Here is a 27,928-nt window from a genome sequence, read left to right on the forward strand (position 1 = left end):
ATTTTAATTCTGAATAAAATATTGGGTTGGCTTTTAGCTCATGAGTAGCACTTTATTTCACTTCAGTAAATACCAGTACCGACAAGTAAGCACATCATGTCATGAGCTTATGTAAGCACGTGGCAAAATTCCAAGTTAATTTTGGCTATTATTTCCACAAGTGCTTAGGACAGGTTTTATAGGTATTTGATTCCTAGTTAGACAGTATCTTTGCAGATCAGGACTATGGAAGAACCTGACCAATATTCTGGCTCCATGTCTGCTTTTGCAGACACTGACAGCAGTTCAGGTACTTTGTTCTCAGACAGTTCAGTAAGAACTGAAGAGTTTGCTGTCTCGGGGCGGGGGGGGGGGGAGGTCTATGACAGCTGAGTATATATATAGAGCTGTAAGAGCTCTAGATATAAGGTATAAGAGCTATAGCTAGCTCTTCAGTTGTCTGCAAAGGTTTGGAAAGCAACGTTGCTTTATTAACAGGGAAAGTTCAAAGGAGTACAAGTAATTGGAAAACAAATGCCCTTACGCACCCTCTCATCCTATTTGTGATGGCCAGAGCCCCCTGGGAAGGGATACCTACTTGTGGACAGGCAGGGAAACAAGTTTTCTTCCTGCCTCACTGGGCCGCTGATTCAGGCAGTTTCCTCTGCCGGAACAGCTGCGTGAAACACCAAATGCCTCATCTCCTGCAGTTTTATAAACTTCTGGTGCTACTGTAGGATCACTCCCTGCTCAGTTGCAGCAGGCAATTGGATGCTCTTGGCATGTAACGTCATTGCAAAGGTGAACTTCTCCATCTTGATTCCCTTTTTTTAAAGATTTCTTGTGTTTTAATAATCTAATTTAGATTTAATTATCTGCATTTAATAACCCTCTTTCTGGAGTTGGAGGCTTGATAAAGACAGGAGTTCATAACCTCACATGAAAGACCCAAGTTGTCATGTGCTTCTTGTAGGATTATTAAGAGGACCAATGTTTAGGTCTCTGTCTCTGAGTGCTTAAATATCTTTGACATTCAGTGACACCAGAGACAGAATTTAGTGCTGTATAGTTTCTGAAGTGCCTAAGTTGTTACTATAGATGGAGCTTGCTTACTTAAATCATTCTGGTGCTTTGGGAAATGTACCCTCTGCTTGTTTGCCAGTTGCATAGGGAAGGTTATTTTGTTGCAGATGCTTTGTGTAGGCTATTACTCAAAATATTAACATTAGGAAGTGTAGGCTTTTGCCAGATTTCTCTTGACATTTTTTATTTAGTGCAGAGAAAAGCAGATTGAGGTTCATCATTCAGTGCTTGATGGAAGGCCCTGTCTGTCTCAGTGCTCTGTTTCTGTACAGCAGTCAAATCCCACATACTGTGCTATATTCTGCAAGGAAATCTGCTAACCTTTCATTTAATATGTAATAGGTTTTATAGCCAGTGCTGCAGAGCCTTTTTCCATGCAGAAGGGTTTTCAGCTTTTTTTTCTGCTGTCTTGGTAAGATTTGCAATGGTTCTTCCTACAGTGCCAGATGATGTACATAAAACAGGAAATTATACACTGTTCTCTTGCTTACTGAGCAGGAGAGAAGAATTTGCTTTTAAAACTTAGTTGGGAGAGGTTGCTAGAAATGCTGAGTTTAAAGAGGCAGATCAAATGTGGGAGATGAGGAGGCAAGACAAAGCTTGCCTGCGTATGACAATGAATGCTAAATCTCAGCTAAAACACGGTTGATGTACTGACATAAAAGGGAATGTACTGAATATATAATCATTGTGGATTTATGCATGGGATTTTGTATTGTAAGATAATCAAATGACTAGTTCTTTGTACATACATTTGCTGACACTGATGGATATCTCCATGGAGTTCTAATGATATATATATTTAAAGAGGTATCAGCCCAGTTACGTACTGGAGCGTGCGTCTGTCTATTCCTGAAGGAATGCAGTATCAGAATAGTAATATTTTGGTCAGCACTTCTATGGTATCCTTAATCTACACATCTTGAAGCGTTTTACAAATATTAAGCACTTAATTTGATGGCATTTGACTGGGTTATGTTCACAAGGATGGTGGCACAGTGATTACAGAATTAGAGTTAAGAGTCCTTCATGAATATTGCTGGTGCCCAACTGGTCACGCTTGACCTGCAGGTTCTTTCCATTTGGCCGCCTCCTTTTTCGTCTCAGGTACGAGGAGCAGGTGTTGGGCCAGCACGCTGCCTGATAGCCACATGCCACCTCCTGCATCTCAGGATGTTTCAGTGTCTACAAACTGAGATCCGCCACCGTGTCCACGCAGGAAGAGAGTGTGTGTGGCCTGGACTGCGTGGCAAGGGCCCGTCACAAAACTGGGCTGTGGATGCTGTAGCTGCCGAGGTTTGACCATTCCGTTTAAGTCGTGAGAGGAGAACCCTGAAGGAGCACCTGAAAAGTGGTATTAATTCTCATTAGTAAGCAAAGCCCAACATGTGGCATAGAGAATTATAGTTCTAGGGAGATGCATCTCATCTTTCAGAAACTTGTAAAACATGCCGATAAATTCAGAGATGATCTGGCTCAGCCTCTTTGTAGCTTTTTTTTCTAGACACAGCTACTTCAGGAGTTGTTCATATGCATGTGTGCTACTGTTCTTTGTGCTGTTTGGGGCCATGGTGATAGATCTGGATAAAATGTAGCTCTCTGCAAGTTAGAGAAAAGACAACTTACCTTTACTGGGACTGCTGCTCTAACAAAGGTGGTGTCAGTTCAGTCCAAAATCTTGTGACTGATATCTTTCATCTTTAGAAACAGCTTTTCTGGCCACCATCATCTATTTCAGCTACTAGTATATACTCTGGAAGTCTCTTCTGAATTAGCTCTCTGTTGCTCTAATTAACCTGATGTATGAGCATTATATGAGTTTTACATCTCTTGGAAAAAAGTCATGGCATGAAATTGAAGTAACACATCCTCGTATCAGATCCTTAGTTTCTGCCCGATGCAGAACAAATCAACAGACCTGTACTGGCGGTGTTGAACTTGCTTGAGATTTTAGTTAATTCCCATCTCCCCTTCTGTGCTTACTCCTTTGTTAAAATGGCATCTTTGGACACTTGTAGCAATTCTGCTTTTTATCAGAAGCCAATTTTTTTAATCTATGCTATTGTTAACAAATGAATCCCTATTGAATATTCAGACACTAGCACTTTTTTCTGCCTTTTGTGTATTTTCCTACTTGTTTCTGTTTTCAAGAAGGATTAGCTATAACCGAAGGTAGCGTTAGTGATGCTGACTGGGAATGTAGTCATTCGTTAGGTCTACAGGGCAATTTACCCTGCTCTTTCTAGTCATGTCGGGAAGACACACCAGACAAACAGCAGTTACCATGTTAAAAAAATAAAATTCATATTATGTGGAAAAATATTTTTGCCTTACTTCCAATGCATTTGTTTTCATTATAATACACTTTGCAAACTTGTTTCTAATATTGTTTTAGAATTACAAGTTAGCAGGAGAATTATGAGAAATGGATTTAGATAGGAAGGCAGCATTTCTTCTCTATTAATGAAGCCTTTCTTTAATGCTGCTTTATAATTACACTTGTGGCTTGGTGGATAATCTCTCTCTCTCATATGCAAGTCATTTGATTCCTCTGGTGCCTCAAAACACTCAGAAGGCATGGACTTTAGCAGTATGACTCACGCTGTAGCTTATTTTACTGCATATTCTATATGAAGACTTTTCTTTGAACGGTGAGTGGATACTCAATATCAAAGTGACAATAACAAGCTTTGTCTGTCTTGTTTGATTGCAGAGAAAAAAACCCTACAAAAATAGACTGGAGTGTAGGTCATTGCAAATTAGCGAACCCTTCAATTAAGAAGTGCTCTTACTCTAATATTATCAGTGACCTCATCTTGTCTTCTAGAAGGACTGAAAGTCTTATCCCCATATGGCAACACACTTACTTCAAGAATTAATAATTCTTCCTGCTGTCAGCAAAAGGATGAAGGGCATCAGATTACTTCTCAGTAGAACCTCTCATTCTTGTATGAGGAGTGGATAAGGATGTTCCTGTATATTTTTTATCACTGCAATAGCAAGCAATGGCAGTGCATTCGCATGCCAGAGCTACCTGTTTCAGGTGCTTAGCGCCTTCAACACTGATTTCCCCAAAACCCTGAGAAGTTGCAACTGTAGGGCACTGGTGCATGGTCATAAGTGCAGACACTTAGAATTGCTAATAATAAGAGCTGAAGTTACAAAATAAGTTTGGTATATAAAAATAATCACTGCCAGTGAAGATGATTAAAAAGTTGTTCTGTGAGTAGAAGGACTGAAAAACTTTGTTTCATGGCAATTTGTGTCTCTTGTCTGCCCCAGATGCTTACCATCACTTCTCTGATGTATTTAGGTGACAGTGGACACCACATGTGGTAACCAGTTTGGAGTTGCACCATGCCGATGAGCCAGCCAGCCGGCTGTTGCCAGTGAAGTGGGTGACAGAGAGTACTGCCCTCTTTTCCCTTAGTAGTGACACTGTATTTGGGGCTTCTCTTCTATCTCTAATTTTTATTTAACTTCTAGGATGTTATTTGACCTCTCTTTCAAATTTGGTTAAAATCGTCCACTGGGAGCAAAAGTTACTGTGAAGAAGGGAGAAAATGGAGGAATTACCTGACAGGCAAATTAGTTGCTCTTCATTAGGAAACGAGGCCAAGTCTTTGTAACCAAAGTGGAGTTCAGGAGGTCTGGCACATTGTGGCCACAGTTATAACACAAAGAATGATGACAGTTTGTCTGAGCACTCTTGTAGCGAGAAGGCTGAGGAAATTATCAGAAAGTTTTCAATGTAAGAGAAATTAACAGGAAAAGATGCTCTCTCCTCTGCAAAACCAGAGTCAAGATTATTTACTGCATTATTTACTGTATTTACTTGCATTAACAAGGCCTTTTGAAAAAGAATTTTGTAACATCCTTGTTGAATCTCTCTGAATTTTTAAAATCCACTTGTGCAATATAAATTTTAAACAACCCATTCATCTTCATTTGAAAATCTACTGAAACAGTATGAAATCACAGTGCAGTAATATTGTACAGTAGTATTTTTCCTCATCTACTGAAACTGAACTTAGTTTGCTGTCCATGTAAAAACAGCATGTTGATCTAGTACTGCTGTTTGCTTTGTGTAAATATCCCTTGTAATACTTTGCTTCCAATGGGTTTGGAACAGCAGCAGCCAAGGTTCGTAAGGAGCCGGTGGTGGAGCCTCCCCAGCACAGCCTGATGGAGTTGTTTTCCTACCTTTATGTCATCCTTTAAAGAAAGAACTAAAATGTGATTCCGTAAAGGAAGAGCTGGAAATGCAAAGATATCTGAGAAACAAATGACTGAAAGCAATGGACTAGAAAGATGTTTTACTTTCAAAACTAATTATCTACTGTATATTTTGGCTGTATTAAATCTACCTATGTAGTGGGGAGGTTGAGATTTCAATATGCTATTGAAATTATTTTTAGCAGTGTGAAAGGTGGGTACCCAGAAGAAGTGACTGTTCGCTCTAGTAGAGTGGGTGCAAAAGTTCAGAAAATTGGTTCAGTTCCTAGTGAGCTTGCTCTCAAATCCATCGTTTTTAAAGCCAAGTATAAGTTTTAGAATATACTTCTAAAGGCCAAGTCTTTCAGAATGGCAAACTAAACCCTGCACAGCATCTTTCAGCCACTTCCACAGAAATTGCTGCTCCCCTGAGAGGTAAGTACTTGGGCATTTGTGCTGACAGACTCTAGATGTTTTCACTCAGCAAATTGTTGCTGGAGGATTCTCAGTGCTCGAATCAGCTTTTCTCACTGCTCCTCAGATGCGGAATTTTCTTGCCAAATTGCCTCATAAAATTGCTTGTTGTTACATACGTAGTAGATGGCCAAGTTTAATGGTCTGTTAGTGAGTCTGCAACAGACCCCTTTCTCTTTCTCTTCCTGTTGGTTGTTTCTTGTTTTCCATCACGTCATGGGTGAAGTCCTTCCACGTAACTATGGAATAGCAATGTCCCTTATGAATCTGGTAAGGCAAGTTTAACCTCTGAGATAGTGTTGGCTTAGTTTGTCTTTATTAGTTACCTCCCTTTTTGGCAGTATAGTTTTAGTGCAAGAATGTAACAAACGTCAATCTTTCAAATGGGAGAGTTTTTCGTAAAGCGTTTCTGATTCAGCCTTTGGATGTCTGTCCTAGGATGGATGCCAAAGCTGTGAACATCTTGTCCTCAGTTTTCTCATGCTCTGTCTCACCTTATTTTCTGTATTTGAACAAAAATTCTTGGTGTAGCATCCACTTCTCTCATTTAGTTAATTTGTGCCATTCTGCCTGCTTGCATCCTACCTCTAACTGCACTGGGAGCCTTTTGTGGGAGGAGGAGGGAGAGAGCTGATTTTTTATTCTTTGTGTAGAATTAGCAAAGCTGTACCCCAGTCAAGCTGACTTCAGGGCACTGTTGGGTAGAAGAAGAGATTGATTTGATGTCATGCTCTTTTCCTTCCATCCTTCTTTTTCCAGAAATAATTTTTCTTTTTTGATTTAATTCAGTACTTTACTCTTCATTATTTGTGAGTTCGCTCCATTTTGTCACATTCCTCATGCTTTATTTTTCTCTTTTGGTCATGTGTAGGCTCAGCTTTAATTTTTTTCTTTAGTATTTTGTCCTCTTAAGAAATCCATAGTGCATCCTAATTATTGTGACCATCTGCATATCTCAAGTGCTGTTTTAGTCTTAAATGTGACAGATCGTAGTGAGAATGAAGGCTGACAATGAGGAATGAAAATCAGAGTGACTATGTTTTGTGGTTACATATTGCACTGTGAAAGAAACTCCTGTTCAAAAAATGAAATAAAACAAACCAAAAAACCAAGACTTCTCAATGCAAAATTCCTTCCCGCACTGAAATATCTGCCTACTCAAACTAGGCTACATGCTTGATGCTCAGCTTAATCTGCAAAAAACCCACAATCTGAGTAATTTTTAAATGGTAACCAAATGGATTTGGATTATTCTTACCAGGCTCAGTTCCGTTGGGAGAATGTTACGTAATTTCTATATTCATGCCACTTCTCAGAGTCTCAGATGACTTTTGATTTTTGAGGCAGTTTGGACTCTACTGGGATTATACTATTTTAATCCTTCAAATCTCAGATTTTCTATCCTATTTTCTTCTAATTTTGCTTATAGTTGATATCATAATGACACACAATAAAAAATAACAGACATAAACAGTGGTTCACTATGGAAAATAGAAATTGAGCTTGTGATTGGAAAATTTACATGCCTGCAAATGCCCGTCTGCCTGCTTTGCAGGCTTGATGCTGTATTCTGTACTGATGTTCATCTGGATCTGCAGAAACCTTAAGCCTACACTGTCTCAAAGACAGACAGATTTAATGAGCGTAGACTCTGTCTGCTGTGAGATTGCTTATCTCTTTCCAAGATATCAACATGTACTTGAGGAAAACCAGTAGAACTGCTTTCTTCAGTGGCGGCAAGGGGGAAGATGGCAGTTGATTTATTAAGCATGTCCGTGGGCTACTTTGCATTTTCTCTTCCTGTTTTTTTTCTTCAGTGTATCATCATCTCTGAAATCTATCCACTCCTTGTAGCGTCTCATCTGTTCAGAGAACTGTGGCGTCTCCCTCTAGACAATCCTCCTTAACGTTTTATCTTTCTTAAGATTTTCTGTTGTTTCCCAAGCCACAGTGTCTAAGCATCTTGAGACAAGTTGGATTTTCATTGCCAGACCCTAACTTCATGACTGTTTTGACTCTCCTCCTTCTCAAATAAAGGAGCTTCTGTTTAGACTATATATGCCACTCCGCTCCTGCTCTTCGCACAGTTCCTCCCTAAAGCATGTTCATTTCCTTCCTTTTTGTTTCTTGTTACTTTTTCTTTCTTTTCTAACATTTACAACTTTCAGTGGGACTTTCTTCCTCCTTCTCCATCCCTTGTTGTCCCCCTCTCTTGATGAGTGCTGAAAATGTTTCTGGGGCTGAGAAGAAATGAGTAGAGTTAGTTTGCTTTTTGCTTAAAGAAAAATAGCTTGAGAAGCAGCCTGCAGCGAGACGCTGGAGGTTACAATTCTAGAGCAGCATTTGCTGTGCTGGCTTTTCTGTCTTGGTGGACAAGATTGCTGGATAAATAAAATATGTTTGGCTTGAGGGAGTTGCTTATGCTGACTCCAGTCAGTGAAAAACCTTGAAACTGCCCCATCCAAATGAAGTACAGCTGTTACATTGCACATAGTTAATGTAGTTTACCTAATCCCTGTGTTACAGCACAGCTTGAATCACATTGCTAGTGTTGTCTGTGTTGTAGTGTAAACAAAGTCCATCATTCTGATCCGATACGTCTTTGTGCCATCGGATAAGGTGCTGTTGTCCAACCTGTCAGAGGGACTCTGCTTCACAGGGCTTTATAGCAAGCTTCAGACACGGTGGTGGTTGGATGCTGGATTCCGAGTGTGGATGAAAGACAGTGCAACCAAAGGTTGTGTTACAAAATAGCTGAAATACTATTCTGAACAGGGGTGGAAGGAGCACCACAGGTAGCATTTGCTATGCTACACTGTATGAGAGGGATCTCTTTGGCTTTGGGCATTTGGATCCATGAGAGATTTGTCCTGGCAAGGTGACTCCAGTGGTGCCATTGCACTGACTGCTGGCTGAGGTGGGAGGCCCGGGTATTTTGGGGTCCTGTTAAGTGATATTAATCTGATTGTGAGTGATTTTCTGTGTCAGAATGCACTGTTTTCCCTGCACTAGAAGGATCAGACTATTTTCAATCATAATCCTTGAATTATAATTATTCAGTTTGTCTTTAGGTTTCTTCCCTTTCTTATTTTGGACTGTACTTGTTTTGATTTCACAGCAGTGTTACTAAAAGAGCTGCACAAGCTGCTATTAAAGCAGCTTACTCTGTAATCTAAATAATATTTTTAAAAGCATTGAAGCATTAAAGCTAATATTACAAGGGAAATTCCCTTGTATACTTACTTATTTGCCAAATATCCTCGTTGTTATTAGGCACAATTGTAGTAGAAATGATCACTTTGTACAATTATCCCTGAAATAGAAGGCTTTAATATTAGAAGTGTGCTGGAAGTTGTTATGTACCTGTTTCTGTGAGAAGCAAAGGCACAGTGTTAGAATGACCCCACTGAACTCATTAAGAAGGTTATATTGATTTTAGAGGAATTAGTATTTAACCCAGAGTTTCCTTCTAGATGAAAACAACTTTCTAGACCAACGTATTTCCGTGCTTGGGGTTTATAAATATGAAAAGCAGAGAGACAGTTCAGCTCACCATTTTGCTTATTTGTTTCAAATCTCCATTTAAAAAATGTAAGGGGGAGGGAAGAAAAATATATTTATGCACAGTGGGTGAAATTCACTGCTGCACACAGTGCTAACAGAAGGCCAGTGTGCCATTTAAGTTGCACTTAAAGCCTATTTTTAGGACTTGAGCACTGCATAGACCTTGTGTTGACCTTATAAAATTTCAGTACAGAGGAGCATGATTTCAGCCCTCTGCTAGAGCACAGCCTGCACTGCAAGGTTTGCCACTTTTCTCTGTCTTAGTGATACATACCTAGTTCTGCAAACGTTTCTTCAAAGCCTTTTGTATCGTACTCATGCAAAGATATATTGGTCATGTGAGCCTGGCCTTCTGCATTTGGGAGGCAGCAATGTCAAAGTGGATCAACTTTGTTTAGAGGCTCTTGCTGACTTCTGACTTCTAGTGTTCTACTCTTCTACTCTTTGCTTTTTGCTTGCTATGAAGATGAGGATGTGTGATCAGAAACAAAACTTACATGTTGCCGCAATTACGGAGTTTACTGTTCTGTCAAAGCACTTTGCCAACATAAACCCCTTCCTCGTATGACCTTTTATCTCAGCTGAAGCTCTGCCCTGTGAAAATGCTAAGGATCAGTTCAGTGGGAAGCAATGGAAGCAATAGTGTAGGCGGTGGCCGATAGATGTCCAGGTGAGGACCTGAGAAATGCCAGCATCATCTCTGTATTGTAAGTCTCTAATCTAATCTAATCTAACGACCCCCCCTTGTACACTGCCTTCGTGCATAGCACACCCACCCTGAGCTCGCCTGAAAGAGGGCGCCTTTGGTACTCCCATCATTAAAATAGTATATCTGAAAATAGAAGGTGTGACTGCCTAGGGCTAAGAGAGAGGCTTTTGTGCCCAGAACTTGAGGGAATAGGTTTCCCATGTGTAAATGACCCATGTGATGCTGTCAGAGTTAGCTAGGTCTAAGGACTGTCCATGTGGGTTTAAAGGATGGCCATGGTAGGAAAAATGATTATGTTAATGTAGTGCTTTTTTCTTAATAGTTCTACTCTTTGTTTGTTTTCAAGTCATATCCATTGACTTCACTAATAAAAATGCAGGTTTGCATTTGTTGGCTTTGCAGAGCTGTTTGAAGGGGAGCGAGGTTCTGTTCTGCTACTTGCATCATTCAGAAAATTCCAGCTAAGATGCGACTTTCTGCATCTCTCCTAGAAGAGATAATGAAAGAGGAAGAAAGGAAAACACAGCTTGATTTTCTGATCTTGTGTTGAATTTGAAGTACTGGCGCTGAGAGATATCATCATCTGATTTTAAAGTGAACAAATTCAACATACAGAGATCACTGTAAGAAAATACATATGGAATTGCATGGTGCTCTTTTTCAGCCACTTCTGAAAACTTCAGCTTCACATTAAAGGGAGTTGATTCACTAACTTTTTTTTTTTTTAATATAAGTACATTACATGGTACACAAGTTCAGTGAAAGCAAATACATAAATCAGATGGACCCTGTGTTCTTTTTTTATATATTTTTTTTGTCTTCCTGTAAGTACGTACAATCTTGCTGATCCCTGGTCGCCAGCTCCTAATCCCCCCCCCAGGTACATCTCCTGAGCGGATTCCTCTAGGAGACAGAATGAGAGGGCTGCATGATGTCATTTCTATACTTAAATTAGATGGAGCAGAACAGTCTGTGTAATTTGTTCAATCGTTGCTCATGCTCTAATTTCCTCGGATTTGATTTTTGCAGTGCAGTCATATCTTCAGGTCTCTATCTGGTAGCCAAGTCTGCTATTTGGCGTGATTTCAGTGAGCGGGGTGCATTTTTCTTTTCAACTAAAACCCAAGGGGATTCTGTGATCAAGCAAATTCTGCACACAGAGCTTTTCAAGCACAATAAATTGATTTAAGCAGGAATGTGGCAGAAAAATATATGCCTTCAAAACAAAAAGCCAAAAGAACATCTAAAGCCTAGTTGATTAGAGCCATGCAGGAACATTTGGAAAATGGTAAATAGATAAATAAATGGAAAAGATGCAGGTTCATGTATTATTGTAGAGAATGTACTAATTCTGGGATCAGGATTCAGCAGTTTCACTACAGGCATTTCCTGTGTCTATTTTGTCTAAATATGACTAAATGGTACTTCAGTTCTGCTATTTTGGGCCTTGTCTATCTCATTCTACGAGTAGACTGATATATACAAAACAGTCTCTATTCTGTAAGTTGCATGGTAAAATATTTAGCCACATGTTTTATTTAATCTTTTTCCACAATACATAAAAATGTATTTTCTTTATTGGTTCATCTTTTTTTTTCCAGTTTGTCTTTATTCTTTCCTTTCAAAATACTTTTTGTTCCATTACCTGTACTTGAATAATGCTGTGTGAATCACAAAAGCAGGAAGAAACAATGTATTTAATAATATTCAGGATACTTAAAGGTATTATCCATCCTAATCTGTATGTTTACACACTTTTTGCATGAAATTCCCTTTTGTACTGAGGTAGGACCACCACTCAATATTCTGTCCTGCTATGTACGTGCTTTATGACTTGAGCCTGAGTTCCAGTGCAAAAGTATGCAGTGGGGTGATTCAGTCTGTGGGTCACATTACTAATGAAGCCTGTCTTCTTACCATGCAGAAGGGAAGGAGTCACTGCACTCCCCACGAGGGTGAGGCATTGATCCCACGCAGACATACGTGCAACAAGCGCTCCGGCGGGAAGGCAGTCAAGGCCACCAGTCAGCCAGCAGCATCACCCCATAAGAAGAGAGGCAAAGAGCAGCAGGGTGGTTGGATCTGCAGACTGGGTGAAGAGTGTGTTGGGTTCAGCAAGCTCTTCCCCACGAGATTTGGGGGCAGACCTAAGCTTGCCTGTGGCTCAGACATAAAACACTTAGGGCGAGGGGCTAGTGTTCTCTTGGTCTGGCTCAGAAAGAGCTGAGGTCCCATCACATCGTTCAACCATGTTGAGCATGAAGTTGTTTTCAGTCAGCAGAATTTCTACTTGTCACTTACTATGTGGCTGTGTGGTAGTAATATGACATGTGCTGAGCTTCTCTTTGGAGATATGGGAAAGAATTACTGTGAAGAGACTTTTGTTTTTCTTTTTTCCTCAAAAGCAACCTTCAGAGTAAAAATCATAGAAGTATCCGGGCAGCTTTGCCATGTCATTTACCTGCCTTGCCTGCTCTCATTGCAACCTCACTGAAGAACCATGTTTTGAGATTCATGCGTGTGGACTTGTTCTAGAGTGATTTTTGATGTAAATAACATTTTGTAAGTAAACTTGTCTTATTCAGCAGCCGGAAGAAAGACACTGAATGTGCAAGTGGGGTGGCTCTGTTACAGCTCATGGATCAGAGGGGTCTGCCTATGCCTGGAAGTGCGAGTGTGCACTACTAGCTGTCTGGGCAAAAGACCTTGGGTAAATCCCTGATTATGGTTCAGGCCAGTTACACTCTGGCCCCGTCAGGAGACAAAGTTTTAGAGAGCTGATGCTGAGGAGCAAAGTTTGCCTCAAATCCTGCAAGCTTACCCTTATCCCAATATGGTTTTAGTTGCTTATCACAACTCTGATTTAGGGTTCTGTTGAAGTGATAGGTGTTATGAGGTTGTATTGCTACAGCAGCTTCAAACAAGGATTTACTATCCAATGTCATACAGCTATGGGATAGGTCCTTTCTATGATTCATTTAAGTGGCATTGACCTGAAAGGGATGGGAATTTCTGATTAAGATTTCTTAGGAGAAATACACTTACAAATTGATAAATATACTGACAAGGCAGTATCTGAAATCAAAAAAATGTCAGTGAGCTTTCTGTGGGTTTCAGCACATGATACTGGGCCGTGGCAAACACGCTGTTTGTTTTTTTCACTTTGTTTCACTTTATTTTTTATTGAAGTTGTATAAGAATATTAGGCAGTTTTTACTGGAAAAAACTAAGGAGCAGTAGGTAAGTGGCTTGAGATTTCACTTGCCAGGTAGTTCAGTGAGGAGTGATCTTTGGAGCCTCAGGTCTGAACGCAAACATCAAGACATAGAAACAGCAATCTCTGCTTGGTTTGGGGGTGAAAAGAGGGGCCAGAGATCTTCTGGGGCTCCTTCCCATCTCTCAGTATTGTTCTGGAGAAAAGAGAAGAAGAGACAAGGTACCAGGCTGAGCTCAGGAGAGACATTATTCATGGCCAAAATGGTATGACTGGCACAGCCAACTCACAGGAAGAACAGCGCTGCACTGAGAGCATCAGTGATCAATTATTTAGTATCTAAAGAAAATAGAAAAGCTGGCCCACACTGTCAAGCTGCAGCTTACATCCCCCAAGAGAAACCATTACGGGAGTATGGACCGATAGCGCAGGAGGATTACGGAACTCGGGTAATAGTCAAAGTAAAATGGCTGATAAAATCGTTACGCAAGGGTTTGAGATGTGTATATGGAAAGGCCGCTTTGGTGTTTAGCCTAGGATTCCTAGAACTGAGATTAATTATTTTGTATTATTTTTTATTACTTACAGTCTTCTCTCCTGCCAGTGGTAGTCAGTGGAACAGGAGGTAGCAAAAGTGCATCTGGACAAAAGTGTGAGGATATACTGAAATTTTTGTGGGGAGGGTTTAGAGGGAGAAAGAGAGAGAGCATGTATTCAACCAAGTATCTCTTGTAATCTGCAAAACCTTTTCCAGTGTTACAGGACAGCCACTCTTTAGTGCTTTGCTATGTGTAGGTTTGCCTTAGCGCAGGGAGGTGTCAGAAGGCTCCCTCATGCTGCATGCCATTGCTACCAGAGTCCTTATTAAACAGCTGTTAACCAGATGCTGCTTGCTGACTGGAGAACTGCTGCACTTGGGGGAGCGTCTGCTGTGGAACCCGGCTTCAAGAGCTTTATGCCCGGAGGTCGTTCCTTCGTCAGTCCGAGTCCTTCCCGTTAGATTGCTGTGGTTTGCTGCCCAGTGCGCGTGGAAAGGAACATAGGATCGTACACTTCTTTGCATCCACCTGGCTTTTATTGGAGTGTTTGCATTGTATGGATCACTTTTTGCTCCTCCTTTCCCTGCCTTGATGGGTATTAGTTCTCAAATACTTACTAACTGAAAAGACATATTTTATATACCTTATATGCACTGGAAAAGTTTATAAGAGATTCACAAATAGCTTGCATCAGTATTACAGTAATCGCCTTTCTAAACATTATCATATAAAATTTTTACCAAATTATGTTCATGGTGTGGAAGAAAATCAGCTGTAGTCATGAAAACCTCTGAGACTAATCTCCAGCTACCCCCAGGCACAGTCCACATAGGAGCATGTGAAGGGACACACTGAACACGCTGAAATGAGTGGCTTTAAAGTTCGTGGCATGAAAATTCACCCACAGCATGTCCCCAGCGAGGGAAGTGCGTTACCCCCTTTCTCCCTTTCCCCTCATGCGGTTCCTCATTAGCACTCCTCTGTGGTTTAGGCTGTAGCAGTGACTGAAAAGGTTGTGTTAATTTGCACCACTGCATGGATATGATTTGGGCAGTAACTGGAAGAAAAACTTCTGTCTTTATTACTAGTGCTAAGTGTCAGATTAGATGCAGAAAGTGCCTGATCTTTAGGCTATTGCACGATAGAGTTTGTAAATTGGTAGAAATCTGAAGACGCAATGAATAGGTCACTGAGTGTAGCTGTAAAACCTGCTGTCCTGTTGGATTTACAGATCTTGAAGACTTCTGCTAATAAACAAGCTTAAGATGATTTGATAGCTGCTGTTGCCTTTCACGAGGAGAGCCTTTCCGGAGTTCAGACCACCAGTGGAATGTGTTCTCGAAAGCCTTTTGTAAATATTTAGTCTGTTAATCTTCAGGATCATTTTAAATGCCACCTACCAGTTCAACTTTGCTTATTGCATTTTCTTTTCATTTACAGATGTTATGGTAATAAGATAGGTCTCACACTCAATATTGCATTTTCCTCATTATCTCAGCTTTGAGAGATATCATGCTTGGAACTTCATTACTCCGTTTGATACTGTGAATCTTTATGCAGTTATTTTATGCCTCTCTTTGCATACTTACTTTCCTAGAAAACAGTAATCTGGCTTCTCTACAAATGAGTGTCCTTTGACATTTAATTTGGCTGATGAGCTGGCACAATTCTAGGTGTAAATTGTACTTCCTATGTCAGTCTGCACCCTACAGAGGTATTATCTTCACAGGAGACCATGTGAAGGCAGTCGTATCTGCCTTCCTTCAAGACAGCCGTATAGAAAAGGTAGCTTAATTTATGCTGAGGTCGCAGCAGGAGTCCCAGCAACTGAGCTTTCTGGGGGCACGTCCTGAATTACCTCTTCTGGTAGTGCTGACTGAACTGCTTCCTCGGCAGTGCTTCTCACAAGGCTGGCTGTACCAGTCTCCTAAGTAGACGTATCCCATGGTATTGTAGGACTTTTGGTGGAAGATGGCAGAATTTTAGTCTTTGGTAGCCTGTGCTTTTGCTCCTTGTGGGTGTTGGCATCCAGAGCACGAGGCAGGGCCGAATGTGGTTAGGTGCCTGTACAAACAAGAAATCTTCAGGCATCCCTAAAGCCTATGGGATGTGCAAATAATACAGCATATAATACGGCAGTAGGTGTACAAGACTGGAGAATAGGTCCCTGCCTATCAATGAAAATCAGACCTGCATCCAAAGGTAGATAGTGTTGAGGTTCTTAAAAAATAGCAAATTTCTAAGACATGTTTGGGATTCCAAGAACCCTAAAATGTCAGCTGTTTATAATACTTTTTTGTATCACTGCTTGGTGGTGTGCAGCTACATCTTTTTTCTTGTGGCTGATACCTTATATTGTATGGGGCAGTTGTGGAATAGAGCTAAAAGAATTGTGTTTTAGCAAAAGTGTGGAACTGGGCACATTTAATGTTTAATGCCAGAGTTTTACTGCTGTAAAAGTCATATATGTATCTGTCGCTTATTGTACCTGTAAGACTTCTGTATGCATTTTTATTAAATTAGGCCCCCATGCAATTTTGCAATTGTATGGTGTATTCTGTGTTTCATTTCATGAGAAGAATAGTCAGGAAAAATATTAGAGAATTAATCAGAAAGGCAACTGCTGTACATGAGAATGGTGAACATAGCATAGGAAATACATTTGAAAAGTTAGAGAGAATTACTATCACCCTACAATCTAAGTTCCTTATCAAAGTGGATTAAATATTTTGGGACTAATAATTTATTTCTGGGAAAGTGCTATTTTGGGGGAAAACAGAAGAAATACCTGAGTATCATCCAAAAGGTTAGGAACAACAGAAAAATATTCTCTGTAAAATTTGATTTTATCATATCCCAAATGAAACATTTCAATTTTCCATTTCTAAATCACCTTTGAAGACCAAATTCATTTAAGCTGCATGTTAAAATTTTTTAATTGTAAAGCCAGAACAAAACAGTTATCTGTTGTTTGAATAAAACGTTATTTCAACACCTTGTGTCATATTTTCCTGTGTTTAATTTTGTCAACCAAAATAAGTATTTCCCCTGTTTTGTGTTTGGTTTACTTGTTGAACTGGGAAAATAGTTATTTGTCACATTCTCCCTTTCACTGAGTTCAGTGGAAGTTCCAGGCATAGGACTGGATGCAGAGTATGGGGAAGTGAACAGCTTGGAAAACAAAATAAGAGAGTTTTATCCCAGATTAAGTACTATTTATTTTGTGTGACTGAAGCACCGGGAATATATCATAATTTTTTGTATTCAGAAACATTTTGCTCCTATGAGTTTTCAACTGGATTATGGGTGAGGTTTAAATAATATATTACTAAGCTTTATCATGTAATAGCTTGTCTAAAAATAGGATTGGATTATTAAGATTAATTGTACTCTTTGTAGCTTTTGTTATTATTTAGAATGCAAGACGTTCATTCTTTAGTGCCACAATTGATGACATTTTTATATTCATTTCCCAGGAAAAGAAATGCTGAAAGGATAATTCAAGCATCCGTTAAAATCCAGTAGACAGCATTTTTGAAGTGAATAGATCAAGACAGCCCCGTAGAGCAAAGGATAAAACTTTTTAATTAAAATTGTTCTATGAGGGAAATTTTGTTCCTCAGTTATTCTGTATGCTTAGTTGAAACCTACTTGACTTTAAATTAGTAGTTTGTTTGCATTCAGCACATCCTAAGGGCCATACGACACATTTTATTTACATTAATCATTAGCATCCTTCTTGCACAAGCTTATTTTATGCCAGCTCGAAAAGGTACCTATAGTTGTTTATCCTTAAGCATGAGAGCAATATGGTGTGATTGGAAACAAAAATGTCTCACTTATGCATTGAATGATTTCTATTTGATAAAAGCATATTTTTTCCTTGGTGCTGTTTTTTTTTAACGTTCTGTGAGTTTCTTAACACTTCTAGGTGGAGATTTATGTAAGCTTTGAACCTCACTGATCGTGTGGGCATTCACAGAAGAAAGACAGCAGTTACTGACATCAGTTACAATTATGTAGTTTACAGTGGTACAAGGGACATTGTTTCTGCAGTTACAAAGTTTTGACTGTAATGCAGTTTTATTGTGTATGCTGTTGGGTATGTGTGTGTTACATAACTTTGTAGTTTTGAAAACCAGACTTTTTCTTTTTTTAGCGTATTGGAATTAAACATTTAGAGTTTTAGCCCTAAATCCTATACATCTTACATCTTGTAAGAAAGGTAGTGATATGTGGTTCCCATGAATTCTTAATTAACAGCCTTGCCTCTATCCTTAAAATAAAGTAGCTAGCAAGCTTGAGTTGGGTTGAGTAGTGTAATTTCAAGCAAGCTTTAAAACAGACTTTATGGGAAATCACACAGCTAAGTACAATGTCAATTTATTAGACCCCTCAAAGTCATGCCTTTTGGGGAGGTCGAGTAGGGAACTGCATGGGGTTGTGCTAAAACTTTTGATAAAATAAAGGCAGTATGCTCCGATCAAGAAAATAGGCCTTGTAGTGTTAAGAGTAAAAACATGTCTTTCATAGGTTGCTTGTGTGCATGTGAAGAACAAGGCAGACACAGATGTAAATACCACATCATCCCGTGAATGGCTTATACATGTTGTACCTGACTGAATTTGCCATCACTGTCTTTCAGAAATATCGACAGTATATGTCTGGACTTCTCACTCCTCCATATGGTGTTATGGAAACGGGCTCCAACAATGACAGTAAGTATGAGAAAATAGGAATCGGATGTTAGAAAAAAGAAGAAAGAAAAGAAGACAAATGTATTCTGGTTTTGGGTATTGGAATTTTTGATGTTGAATGCAATCCAGTATTAGGACTGGATTAAGATTGCAACAGTAGGAAATAATTTGGAACTTGCCTAACTGCATTCTCCACTGTATGCAACTATATACAGACCTGTACACAGATCTGCGCTGTGAGCTAGACCTGTTGACTAAAACATACCGTATTTTGTCATACAACGTTTAACTGGATCTAGATGTTAACATGAATTCCATGGAGTGCAGCCGTGAGTCCTGTGAGTAGGATAAATACAACAAACTGGCTGATTTTCTTAGCTAGGGTGGGCTACAAAACTTACTTGGGATCCTGCGTTAATGCTTGGGCAGCTAGCCTGCACTAACCATGCTGCTATCTCACCTTAGTTATATAGCTAAGTTAGTTTGGGTGCGTCTCTACCTTATGTGACCCCATGGGATAAAGGCATACACATGCCTGTAGTCATCTGCATCCAAGGGAAGCCTTTGGTAGTTCATCACTTCTGTAAATCAAGGTGCTTTTATTTCATTGTCAGAGGGTTACTTAGATGTCGGTTGGGAGGAAGTCTGACCATCTGCATATTTTGGCCAATACGTTGTGTCCCATATGTTCTATTCGTAAAAGAACAGCATAGCATAGCATAGCTGGTTAGGGTAAATTCAGTCCTGCCTTTGAGTGCCAAGGGTCAAAACACAGCTAATGTTAAATGAAAAAATACAACCAGCTCAACTCCTATATACAAACTTCAGATACTAAATTGTGAGAAAGTACTATGTTTAACAAGCTGTGGTTATAGCAATTAAAGAAGTTAGCTCTTTTGTCTTTTTCATGTTCATAAGAGGAAAATTTTGTCTGAATAAGTATGGTTAAACATGTTTTACTGTTAAAAAAATCATACATTAGTGCAAATGCTATCAAAATATTAAAACTGTCCAATTCCTTATTCCACTGGTAATAATTGGCAATACCCTTTGGTACTTAGAGAACCTACAGTATGTATGTACTTTCTGTATTCTTTTTTCAGGGATGCCGGACAAGGAGAATATGTCAAGTGCTCTTTGCCAAGTTTCTAAAAATTGTAATAAGGTAAATCACACCTAGTTTTGTCTTTGTTTTTTTGTGGGGGTTTTTGGTAATGAAAAATGCAGAAGTACAGTGTTAAGCTGAGAAGAGCCTGGTGAAAATGCAAAACATGTAGTTGATACATATGAGTAAAATATACAAATTATAAGCTAGCTTTAGACATGGTATCATAAAACTGAAGAAAGCAAATGGTTCAGGATCAGCATATTGCAAAGTGTACTGCTGCTGAAGTTTATGTTACAATCTGATTGTCATATCTCTGTAAGAGAGGTGCTAAGAACAAGGAAGAAAAGCATCCCTGTGACAAGAACAGAGTATAGTCAATAGATCATAGAATTCTTAATTAAATCTTATTTTAAGGCTTAACTGAGTCTTAACTGGTGCATAGACAGTCTTAACTGATGCTGGCCCTTTGCACAGGGTAAATTTTCTGCTGTATTGAGAGAACAGCTTTACATCCTAATTCCCCTTTGTGAAATATTTCTGTGGGTTCAGCCTTACCAAATCAGGACCCACATGAAATAACTCATGAATAATGCTATGCTGGGTTTAAAATAATCATAATAGTGAGAAGAAGTAGTATAAGACATTGTTGTGAACCTTCATCCCTGTTAGGTTTCTTACGGCAGGAGCAAGAGAGTTACAGTTATATGCGGTTGCTTGGATGCTTTCTTTGTTGATATAGGAGTTTTATTGGATGCATGTGTGATGTCTTTAAAAGGTTAAAGGATTTTTTTTTGTTAAATAGAAAACATGTCTTGACAGCAGATAAAGACAATGAATGTTTTAGCCTGTTTCCTTAATGCTAAAATAACTACTTCCGCCTCTCCCTGTCTGTCTGTCCTGCTTCCTCAAGGGTACTGACCTTTCTTAATTGTCACATTTAGCCTTTATTAAATGTACAGATGTAACGGTATGCAGTTCCTTTTTCTAGAGTCTTATTCACTAATGCCGTACCACTTCCTGACACAGCCTTATCCTGTATAAAAATAAATATTTTTCATACGCTAAGTAGTAATTCTTAGCTACTTAGATAGCATCTTCCATTCTGTAAGCATTTTACCAACATTTATGAGTATTTAGCTCAGTGCTTCTCCAAGACGTGGGCATTTTGATTCTACCCTTGGACTTAAGCTGGATGATCAGGGGTCTTACCTGAGAGCACATAAGAATTCAATGCAGGAAGCAAGCATAGAATCCAACCCAAAAGATACGTCTTTCCCTTCTGAGGCAGATAGAGGGATTCCTGGTAGCAAGCTAAAAACATGCTAGTCTTTCCTGGAAGAAAAGGAAGCCCTTCAGTAATGGTCAGTGATCCTGAGCCAGTATCACTGGTGTATTATGAGATCCCTCTTTTACGCGGCCCACAAGGATCGGTTCTCGTGTGGAGCTGCTGCGTGAATGGGTTGACTGGCATGACTCGTGTTCCAGGATATGGAGATAATACATGGCTTTTCCTGTCCCTCAGTGAATGCAGATGGCTTCTTGCCAGTCAGATGGCTTACTGTTCAACTGAGATCAGTTGGTGGCTGGAGAACGGATGGAGGAAAGCTGAGCCCTAGTAACGCAGGGGTCCTGCTAGTAGACAGTGTAAAGCATCTGCCAAAGTGCATCTGCCACTGGGCATTCTTCTTTGAGATACACGCTGACAGGTCCACGGTATTACAGGAACTGAGCAAAGCTTTGTGATTAACACGGCTGCCAATAGCTGGGCCTTTCTAGCACAGCAGGACTCTTCACACACAAAGTAACGTTCACCTGGGTAGGAGACAGAACGTGGCTGGGGCAGCCTCAAAGCGTTCAGTGGCTTTTATGGGACTGAGGTCCTTCATGAACCGTAACAACTTCCTCTCCAAGACACACATATAAAACAGCCCTCCCACACTCTGTGCACTTTTATCTGGAGAAGAGCTCAGAGAGCAGATATGTGACAGATGCTTGTCACCTTGTTTAATTCTGGAAGTCCTATGACAAATGTGGCAGAGGAACCTACATAGCACAAAAATGGTACATGAATCCTAGTTCTCTTTTTTTCACCATATGGCCATATTTCTGTTTAGTTATGTTAAGTTAAAGGTAAGTACAACATAGATGTAACTACTCAAGTATTTTGTTTACCGCATGCAATTTTTGTTCTGAATGTTAAACTATACAGTTGTTCCTGTGCTTATGCAACATCTATATCTTCATGTCCTCCTGTCAGTTTTGAATGATCAGGGAGATGGTGTGATCGCAGGGTCAGATTCCCATAAGTGTTGCCAGCTATTCAGAATACAAAGTAACAGCTTACTAGAAAACAGCCCTGTGTTTGTGTATTTTAGAGTGATATATGTTTGCCAAAATGGCTGCTGGATCGGTGCAGGAGCATTCATCCAGGGAAGGAGGAGTATTTGCAGGACATCTTTAAATTCCTTTATGTGTTCGTTACCAGAATCATGCCTGCTGGACTGGCAGTGAGTACAGCTCAGAGGGGCCTGCAGCCTACTCTGTCATGGCCAGAAAAAGCCCGACAGAGGAACTTGCTGAGATTCAGAGAAAGCTTCTCAAAATTGTTTATGTGGAAAGAAAACGTTATGCTCTTAGATGGAAGGAGATAACCTAATCTCTTCAGTAGTTCTGATTATCCCGTAATTTTCCAGGGAAGTCTTTAAACATTTATTGGGACACCCAATAAATTTGATTCAGATGAAGTCTAATATATTCTACTTTTCAAATACGAAATGCATGATTTTCTTTTTTAGTTAGCGCTGAGTCTTTTACAAGCACTGTAATAGATGATTTTCCATATTTGCTAATTATTTGAGTTTCATCTTCATAGCTTAATTTTTTCTCTTGTCACGTCTATTCTTTTTTGATGAGTAACTTAAGATTTTTCTTCTAATGTATGCCTTGAAATTTTCTCACCATATGGGGATGTTTGGTTTTCCTAGTTCATTAAAATCCATTAAAAAATTCTTTTTGGAGAAGGCAGCAAAGAGATTTTCTTTTACCAAACAAGAATTCATTTGCATTTAGGGTTACATAATTGCACATCATTTAATGCAGTATTACAGTTAAATTGAGCATAAAATACTGAGACAAAGTATGTTACTGTGCTCAGTTGTATTTTGGGGAATGGAAACAAAATCAATTTTAAGCTGTCTTGCATAAGGGAAGATAACACAGCTTCTCTCTTTCTAACTAGTCAGTTTAATATCTCCACGCTAGCCTCTCTAAGTCTAGCTTTTGAAAATTCTCGTGGGATGGATCTGACTGTAACTGGTTCTGCTAGGTGAATATAACCCTAAAGCCAAAATGACAAAATCAATAATAATTTCAAATACATATTTGGAAAAGATACCGAAGAGTACTTAGAACGCAGGGGAGGTCGGGTTCCAGTGTGCAGGCACAATAGAGAGCAGTTATGTTTCCATATATTACCAACAGAGCTGGCAGCAGGGTTGCTTGGTGCGTCCCAATACAAGACCCTGTTTTTACAGTTTTGCCAGTTTTTCACTGTTTAGGCTGAATTTGCCATGCTGAGAGTATGCTTGTGGCTGATTTTTAAATTGAAGTAGATCAAACCTCTCTGACACTGAGGATGTGGAAAAATACACAGCACATGTTAAATAACTTTTCGCTGTGATATTGTAGCAATCCTGAGCTTTGGACCAGGAGCTGGACATTTGAGGCTTATTCTGGCAGTAAGGAGTGCCATTTACAACCCGCTACAAAAATAAACCATATCATAAAGCCTTGAAAAATCTTGGTTGAAGTTGGCTCAGTAGAGGCTTTTTGCAGTTTAATTGCTAGCTCATGCAAAGATGCTGTGTGCGTTGTGCTTGCTGAATTCCCACGCTGTGCTTCCTTGGTCCGGGGCGACACGTGCCCTACCATGTCAATACTGAACAGTATTTTTTTTGTTGCCATCACTCCTAGTTGCTAAAGCAACGTTTTGGTTATCACAGAGCCAGGCACTGTAACAGAAAACCCCAGTTGTCTCCCCTGTGCTTTCACCCCTCTACTGTTGCCCCAGTAGGAAATGGGTAAAGCAGAATTAGCCCAGTCTTCTCAGAAGACATGAGATAGAAGATGGTTTTAAAGAAGAGAAGAGGATATTGCAGAACTGAGTTGAAATAGCATGTTGGTTGAAAAGGTTGAAGTGGATGTGAGTAAGAACAGAGGACAGACCCATCAAGGACAGCAGTGTCAGCTCTCCTTGGAGCTTGATGCTGAACACTTTCTTCTGCTGTCAGCAAATGTCTGCGAAATTCCTTTGCAAATGGGAGATTCTTTTCCTCATAGAGCATAAGAATGATCCATAGAAAGAGTGGAAATCTGAGATCAATAACAACTATTCTATTTGTTCATTGAAAACATACATCTTGAAAGGAGGAAAGTGCTTTTTCATCTCCTTTGTACTGAGGAAAATATACTGAACACAGAATACAAGTAGATTAAGTTTTGCGAATTCATACAGTTATTCTTCACGTTTGAAGAATTTTTTTTTCCAGAAATCTCTACCTCTTTATGTTTTATTTCTATTACCTTTCCTATTTTGTCTTTGGATCTCTTTTGTGATAAAGAGCTACAGGAGCTCCCTCTAGTGCACAAAGTAATATTGGAAAGATACATAGAGATAAGGTCTGCAAAGCTTACTCGTTAAAACGTTCCCTTTACATTTTTCATGTAATGAGTTCAAATACTCTAGACTGGCAGCTTATCAGAAGTGATTTATTTGAAGATTTTTTTTTTTTTACAGTAAAATTTCCTTAGGGCAGGCTGAAATACTTTTCTGAAAGTCACCTTTTTGTCTGTCTTCTTCCCTGTTTAATTTGATGTGATAAAATGCAGATCACTATTCTTTACTGAATTTTCAATAAGGCTTAGGTGCCTTGCTGATTTTGATGCACTTAAATAATTGGAATAACATGATTATGAAAACATAATTTGCTATTTTATCAGCTGTATTTAATCAAAACATATCTAAAAGATCTTTTGGTTGACAGAAAAGGACATAATCTAAGTGTTAATCCTCAAAATGTTGCCATTTTCAACATTGCCAGGCAAATGAATATTTTCTTATTTCAATTTTCAAGCACTTAACTATAGCTCTGGGCACTTAAAAGTATACTGTTTGTAAAGATGACATTACAATTCAGTAGATGTAGGCTTGAAAAGCCCACACAAGACACCAGTAATAATTATGTTCATTCACCATATTAGTTACTCTAGCAATAAACACAATAATTTCACTTCTGATTTCCCTGTATTTCAATTTACTAGTCCCAAATGCCTGAGGAGAAAGCATATCTTTTAACATATTCAGTAGAATGTCAAATGTGGAATTGATAGACCATTAGCAAAATGCTGTGGGAAATGTTTCGCATGCTTATGAAATTCTGAGCCTGCAGAAAAGAATAACAAAAGACAGAGCAGGAAAGCAAACAGTGTTCTAGCAAGATTATAGATGCAATGACAAGGTGTTTGTTTGGAAGTGGTAACCTCTCTGCATTCACATGAAAATTGTGTTTTAACAGAATTGATTTTCTGTGTGAATGGTTGGTATGACCATCTGCTGATATGTGTGCATTAACTCTTAACCTCTCTTGGGCTCTGTGTCCCATTCTGTTGTCTCCTATACAATGTTAGCATAGAGTTAAAAAAAAAAAAAATCCCTTTAATTTTCTGTTTTGAAGTGGCTGCATAAAAGCGCTGTATGCAAATATTTGTAAGTAATGTCTTCATGCAGTCCTAACTCTACCAATTACTTTTAGGGGCTGCTCTAATATTTTGGCACCAATTTCACATATATGAAAGTAATTTGCTTAGAGGTCTGCTCAAGTTCTTCGTTTTGCTCTGAGTGGAAGTGCTCAGGGTTCAATCATTATCACAGTCTGTAACAATTTGGCTAGTGTAGACACTGCGTATATAGTCCTTGGCAATGAGTCACATGGTGACAGCATATGGCAGGAGAGATAACAAAGACAGGAGTGTGAGATGAGTAGGAGTCTGTGACAAATACATTTTTCATACGTTAGTAATGAACTTCCTCATGAAAAATGTGCAGGCCTTTATATGTCACCAGAGCTCTTTAATGTAAACAAAACTGTTAGAAAGGCTGCAGGTTTACATAAGTAGGTTTTGCATAAGCTGAATTGTTGGAGAACCACCAGGGACAGTTTTGGGACATGACTATCTCCAGGTCCAGCCATATGCAGATGATACGCAGCTGCACACTTCCCTTTCGAATATCAGTGTGAATAGAGATGCCTCAAAGAACAAGCTTGTACCATCTCATCTTCTGTTATCCAATTCAGCTGTCTGATAATCTATGAAATGTCTATAAGCCATGACTTCATTGTGTATCCTGAATTTTGGAGACCCTAGTGGCAGTCTCTGTTGGAAACAGTTTCTTCTGTTGTAGCTAATCATATAATTGAGCTCCAATCTGACCAACACAGAACTAGCCAGTGTAGTCATGGAGTAAAAACCTACAGATATGATTAGAGAGTCTCATTTGATCTATTACTATTTGGGAATAAATATCATTATGGAGGAAAAAAAAAGAAAAAACAGAATCCCTGGTCTGGATTGCTGTGTATATAGCAGCGCGAATGTCAGCATAACTAATTTTCTACTCTTCACATTCTTGACCCAGTTCAAGGATTCCCGGTCCTGAAGCCCTTCCATGAATTTGGAAGAAAAAAGGACAGGCCTAAGGATAAATAGAGCTGTCTGCAGTGATAGTGAGCCTGATAAGAAGTAGAGGCAAGACTTCTCTTGGTAGATGAACTTCCCAAATTAAATTTTTTGCAGAAAAGAGCAGAATCTTACAACCTACAGATCCTGAAGAAATATTCTTTTTTTAAATGTTGTCCTCATTTTTTAACAGCAATAACAACATTGGACAAGGATTACATACACCTAGGGTTTTGGTATTTTGGTTTTAAAGCATAGGCAAATTGCCACATTTATCTTTGGAGAAGATCAATAATGGAAAAGTAGTGGATAATGCCCAATAGCGCAGCCGGGTCGAAGTGTCAGCACCTGAAACAGTCTCCCCTTCCAGTCGCAGTTGTAAAACATTCCTGGGGCAATCACCAACCATTGATCAAAAATGTAAAACTAATCTTGGAAAAGTGTGTCTGTATCTATAACCTTCTTTAAGTGCTTTAAGGTCTTTCTGAGGCATCGTGAAACTACCTGCAAGGTCCAAATCAGGGTGCGTGTGGGTTTTATCATGAAGGAGGAGTGAAAAGATCAAAGATGAGGGGTAAGGGTGAAAGACCTCTGTTACAAGCAAAATGATCCTTATACTGCAGTAAATGTTAGAACTAAACTGTATGAATTTTTAGGTCTGTGCATTTTATTTCTGAGTTTTAATACATCTGTTCTCAACAGTATTTATGTGGACCAAGAGTCCCCTCAAGCAGCGTTATCACAATCTTGTGCTCCCCACTTCTGCCTTTTCTTTTTTTCCTGTCAACCTTTACTGCAGTTTGTGTGCGTTTTTACCTATGTATGTATTTATATATGTATGTATGTTAATTTAGAGCCTTGCGGTTCTCATTTGCAGAGTGTTGTGCATACAAAGGATGGGAGGAAGCTCTGCCCCAAAGAGCTTCCAGTCACGTAAAAGATGTGGTGACTGTCAGACAGAAAGATGACGGTTGCCTCACGACCTTCTAAGGCACAAGATTCATATGTGTTCATTCTGCACTTATCACAGTGAGGTGCTAATTTCAAATGAGCTTTCTAACAAGAGCTTTTACTGATCCATCCTGGATATGATAATCCTAGAGAACTGGGCGTGGGAAGGAGTTCAGAAATCAATAGATAAATGAAAAGCTAAGTGATATATTAATCTTGTCATTTGAAGGGGATCTAACTCGCACTGCTTCCATTTTTCAGAGTAGCGATGCTGAGTCAGAGCTTGGGGTAACATGGGAAAAGCAGTATGGCTGAAGAGACATTTTCCCTTTCTGTCCCCTCTTGGCTAGGCGAATGAGTATTGTCATCATTGTTTAAATAAACAAAATGAATAAAGGAAAAGTAACAGAACTTCCTAGCTCACACTGGAATTTCTAAAACACTGAATATTATGAAGGAGCTGTGGGAAGTTCTTTCAGTATTGAAATCACTTTTATATCCAGTTGTGTGGGAAAGGGTAGCATACTGTGTTACCTGCCAGTGCTGGCAAGGGCAGTCGGAGATACACTGTGGAGTCATATTCAATGACTCTTGCTCCGTGGCTGTGTTTTCTCTGTGATTCTGTCCCAACCCGTAAAACATGCACATATGCTCCATTTA

The 27,928-nt window shown here is 39.3% G+C and overlaps 1 protein-coding gene across 4 annotated transcripts in view; it reads left to right on the forward strand.

The window, feature by feature from the left end:
- The window catches only part of RAPGEF4 (Rap guanine nucleotide exchange factor 4), a 164,760-nt gene that overhangs the window by 62,090 nt on the left and 74,742 nt on the right, over positions 1-27,928 (forward strand). For all 4 annotated transcript variants that reach the window (XM_064514967.1, XM_064514968.1, XM_064514970.1 and 1 more), the window contains 2 exons: positions 18,423-18,495; positions 19,578-19,639. In XM_064514967.1, the coding sequence (XP_064371037.1) occupies positions 18,423-18,495; positions 19,578-19,639 (135 nt within the window). The remainder of the gene's footprint in view (positions 1-18,422; positions 18,496-19,577; positions 19,640-27,928) is intronic.

This window comes from Dromaius novaehollandiae, chromosome 7, assembly GCF_036370855.1.
Source record: "Dromaius novaehollandiae isolate bDroNov1 chromosome 7, bDroNov1.hap1, whole genome shotgun sequence".
NCBI classification, from domain to species: domain Eukaryota; kingdom Metazoa; phylum Chordata; class Aves; order Casuariiformes; family Dromaiidae; genus Dromaius; species Dromaius novaehollandiae.